This window comes from Peromyscus leucopus, chromosome 8b, assembly GCF_004664715.2.
Source record: "Peromyscus leucopus breed LL Stock chromosome 8b, UCI_PerLeu_2.1, whole genome shotgun sequence".
In the NCBI taxonomy this organism is placed as follows: Eukaryota; Metazoa; Chordata; class Mammalia; order Rodentia; family Cricetidae; genus Peromyscus; species Peromyscus leucopus.
The window spans coordinates 92,919,368-92,920,749 of NC_051086.1; the positions used below are offsets into that span (position 1 = coordinate 92,919,368).

General features: G+C 48.8%; 1 protein-coding gene across 1 annotated transcript; it reads left to right on the forward strand.

The window, feature by feature from the left end:
* The first annotated feature begins 512 nt into the window (after positions 1–512).
* LOC114706903 (keratin-associated protein 3-1) lies at positions 513–1,117 on the forward strand. The gene has a single exon (XM_028889435.2). The coding sequence runs from the start codon at positions 559–561 to the stop codon at positions 853–855; it is 297 nt and encodes a 98-aa protein (XP_028745268.1). The 5' UTR covers positions 513–558; the 3' UTR covers positions 856–1,117.
* Positions 1,118–1,382: the final 265 nt, after the last annotated feature.

Consider the following 1,382-nt stretch of genomic DNA (forward strand, 5'->3'; position numbering starts at 1 on the left):
CTATAGATTCCATCCACTCTTTCGAGACTCAACTTCTTGGAGCCACAAGACATAAATTTTTTCCTCACTTTCTCAGTCAGAGAACCTAAACTATCTCATGGAAACTCATGGTTGCTGGAAGAAGAGAAATCCAAAAGCCAATGAAGTGTTCATCTGTAGAAGAGACACAGAGCACAGGGAAGTGCTGCAGATACCTGCCATTCCACGCCACTATTAGTGATGTGTAATGATTGGAAGATAATGGCTCTGTGTCTTTGAAGACTAAAATGATGAAGCTCTCTCTGCAAATGACAACTGGCCAATGTGAAGAGTCCTCATTTGACAACAAAACAACCTGAATCCCTTTTATGAGGCATGGAATGTGTCTTAGGTAATAAACACTTAAGTAATTAGATGGATTTTATGGAAGCAGCCATAAACTGAAACATGGGGAAAATATCTTGGCAATAGGATGACGTCCAGGGAGGCGGATATATAAGAGCCAGGGCAGAAGTTGGGAGCATTCAGACATCCACTGACTACTCCTCTCAACCCAACCACAACCCAACTCCCAAAGCCATGGCTTGCTGTGTCGCCCGCTGCTGCAGCGTCCCCACCGGCCCTGCCACCACCATCTGCTCCTCTGACAAGTCCTGCCGCTGTGGAGTCTGCCTGCCCAGCACCTGCCCACATGAGATCAGCCTCCTGCAGCCCACCTGCTGTGACCCCTGCCCCCCACCCTGCTGCCAGCCTGAAGTGTACGTGCCAACCTGCTGGCTGCTCAACTCCTGCCACCCGACCCCCGGCCTGAGTGGTATCAACCTGACCACCTACGTCCAGCCTGGCTGTGAGAGTCCCTGTGAGCCTTGCTGTTAACCAGTCAAGTCTTTCTCCCAGGTTCAGGGGCCTGGCTGCTCAGGATCCTCCCCGTCACCTGCCCTTCTGCAACTGCCCCTGCCTGCATCAAAGCTTAGTCAACCCCAAGGCCCAGGAATGGAGGCCCATGGACATGCTTAAGTTCTTAATGCCTTATTCCTTTGGGCACAGATGGACGCCTTCTCTCTTTTGGGCTCTGCCCCTCCTTTCTGAGAGATAACCATTTGGACGACTCGTTAATAAAGTTCATTCTGGCTTAGCATTCGTGGCCTCATAGCTGTTTATTTCTGTGTTTCCTCTTAGGGAAAGAGGAAGCTTTACCTCTACCTGAAGCTCTACCTGAAAGTAGGTTCTTATACAACCCAAGACCCATCCCAACACAGTGAGACTCTTATGCTGAAATTCATTTCAAAGTCAGATACTAGTATTTGTGATCATTTGGACAATGAAAACCCCAGCGGGTCCTTTTTTAGGATCTTTCCATTTAATGAATATTTTGGAGCTGTCTACTGTGCCACGTAGGATCT